We start from the raw sequence: 2,445 nt of genomic DNA, 5'->3' as shown, positions 1-2,445 counted from the left end.
TGGTTCAGTCCTGCCTGCATCAGCAGGGTGATGCACAACTAACCAAACACACTGCAAAAATCTTACAAAGTATTTTTGATCTTACAGTGCAAATATGTTAATACACTGGAAATAAGACAGAATGCTAACATTTTATTTAAGGGGTGAGGTAAGACTGAGATGAACCCTGTCATAAACACAAAGGAGTCTTTATTCATGCTTATGAGTAAAGACTCATATATGATGTCAAGACGTGTCATTCTGTAATTAATTACATGGACTTTCAATCCAACTGTTAAGTCAGCCTTATTCAAACATCCCTTCAATACAGAAAAAATAACTTACAAGTAACTTTTCAGCAAAGTAAGAGTTTGTTTTAAATAATTCCTTCATATTGATTAAAGTTGTATTAGTTCCCCTGGCAGATTAATCAATTAGTAACAGACATTTTTCCCATGTTATAAGTGAAATAATAGTGCAACTAGCACTTTTTTCATCAATATTAACTTATTGACTTAAAACAAGCTCCTATCTTGTTGAAAAGTTACTTACAAGTTACTTTTGTCTTATTTGAAGATATTTCTCGTAAAGAAACTCGACCAGAAATGGTTGGTAAGATTGAAAGTTTTTGCAGTGCAGTGAACTGGAATCTGCAGGATATTTTCTGACATTCTTCTGTTAAAATAAATCAATAACAGCAATCAACAGTTTGATCTGTACCTGAACTTTATTTTTGCAACATTCCAAGGCAGAGCTGGCCAGTTTATAAGTTTTGGTTACAGCGTCCAGTAAAGTTAATCCTCACATTGTCTGGCATCTCCATGCCCTGTCGTGTTAAATTACAACAAAAAATGCATTTAAACGTGTTTGTCTGCAACAATCAAAGAAACAAGAAGTCACACATGAATAAAAACACTCAGTAATTACGCCTGTCTTTCTCCCTGCTGTTCTGCTGTATTGTTTTAATGCTGACGATGGTGATGAATGTAATAAAAATGGCGCAGATCTTGTGGTTTCTGGGTAAATATAGCTTTGATTGGCAAACTTTTACGCATCTGTGCGTAAAAGTCCTTGACTGTTTTTGCCCTCTCCCCTTCAGTGGAAGCGCAGCGCTGAGTCCGAGCAGGTGAGAGACAGGTAGGAGCAGAAGGGGAGTCCCACCTGGACCAGGTGATGGGGATGCGACCTGATGAGCGGGGGCGCGCAGAGACTTTCCGCTGAAACGTCCAGGACGCGGCCGCGCGCTTCATCTTGATTTTTGGATAAGATGCTATCGATGGTGAACCCTTTGGACCTGTCCGTCCTCTGTTCGTTCGCTCTCGGTGTTTGCTGTGCGGCAGCGGGCAGGTTGGAGCGCTGAGCCGATCCTGGATCACCGTTGGGTTCCGTGGAAATATGAGCTTTTTGTCTCTGTGCGGCTGGATTCTGCTGGGTGAACTTTAAAAGAACCGGTTCTGTGTTCGGCTCTTTATTTGGCGTCGGTGCTGTCCGCCAATCAGAGTTCAGAGTTCCCCTGGACGATACGGACACTTTGGCGCGTCTCGATCCAGGATCTTTGGAGTCTGGCGCGTCCTGCTGGCTCTTGGCCCTCCTCTTCCTGCGGCGGTAGTTTCCGTTTTCAAACATATCCAGACAGCTGGAGTCCAGGGTCCAGTAGCTGCCCTTCCCCGGCCGGCCCTTCTCTCTGGGCAGCTTGATGAAGCAGTCGTTCAGCGACAGGTTGTGCCGGATGGAGTTCTGCCAGCCCTGCTTGTTGTCCTGGTAGAAAGGGAACCGATCCATGATGAACTGGTAGATGCCGCTGAGCGTGGCGCGCTGCCCGGGCGCGCTCCTGATGGCCATGGCGATGAGCGCGATGTAGCTGTAAGGAGGCTTCTGGGGGGGCTCCTGGGACCCCGGAACCAGGCTCAAGGTGCTGTCCCCTCCGTACAGGTAGATCAGCGGGGTTCCGGAGAGGCTCAGAGCCGAGGGGGAGACAGCGAGCGGCGGCAGGCGGCCGGGGAACAGAGCCATGAGGGGAGCCTCTCCTTCACCGACTGACTCCTCACACTCATGGGGCCCCAGAAAACTGTCCTGAGCTTGTTGCGTTATGTTGACACTGAAATGGGAAATAAACTGTCCATCAGAACCGGTCTGTGTTCCCAGCCCACCCACATTCATTCAAATTTCACCTAAACCCCCTCTGTACTCTTCCCCTCCCCTTCTTCTTCCTCCGGCCCGCAGCCAATGAGGGGCCCGCTCATTCCCCTCATATGTTTACAGAATTAGTGCTTGATAAGTCTGCCCACCCAGGCCGAATCAAGCTGTGTTTATTTGGACAAATTTCCGGGCAGCATTTCCAGAAACGCGCTGATGTGCTGTTTGAAATCTGCAGGTCCAGCCCTGCGCAGAGATCTGCTGCTCCACTGAGGGAGACAAGCAAACCGGGAGGGGGTCACAGAATTAAAAACACAAAGTAAATGACTT

The 2,445-nt window shown here is 47.4% G+C and overlaps 1 protein-coding gene across 1 annotated transcript; it reads right to left on the bottom strand.

Moving 5' to 3' along the window:
* Positions 1 to 650: 650 nt before the first annotated feature.
* Positions 651 to 2,099, bottom strand: foxl1 (forkhead box L1). Its single transcript, XM_015030492.1, has one exon. It carries the CDS (start codon positions 1,990 to 1,992, stop codon positions 1,075 to 1,077), a length of 918 nt encoding a protein of 305 aa, XP_014885978.1. The 5' UTR covers positions 1,993 to 2,099; the 3' UTR covers positions 651 to 1,074.
* Between the last annotated feature and the right edge of the window lie 346 nt (positions 2,100 to 2,445).

This window comes from Poecilia latipinna, unplaced genomic scaffold (genome assembly GCF_001443285.1).
Source record: "Poecilia latipinna isolate Pla-1442-1.1 unplaced genomic scaffold, P_latipinna-1.0 Scaffold184, whole genome shotgun sequence".
NCBI lineage: Eukaryota > Metazoa > Chordata > Actinopteri > Cyprinodontiformes > Poeciliidae > Poecilia > Poecilia latipinna.
This window is presented reverse-complemented; position numbering and strand designations above follow the sequence as displayed.

Excerpts from the sequence above, each read along its gene's own strand:
- foxl1 (XM_015030492.1), bottom strand. The coding sequence starts at position 1,992 with ATGGCTCTGTTCCCCGGCCGCCTGCCGCCGCTCGCTGTCTCCCCCTCG.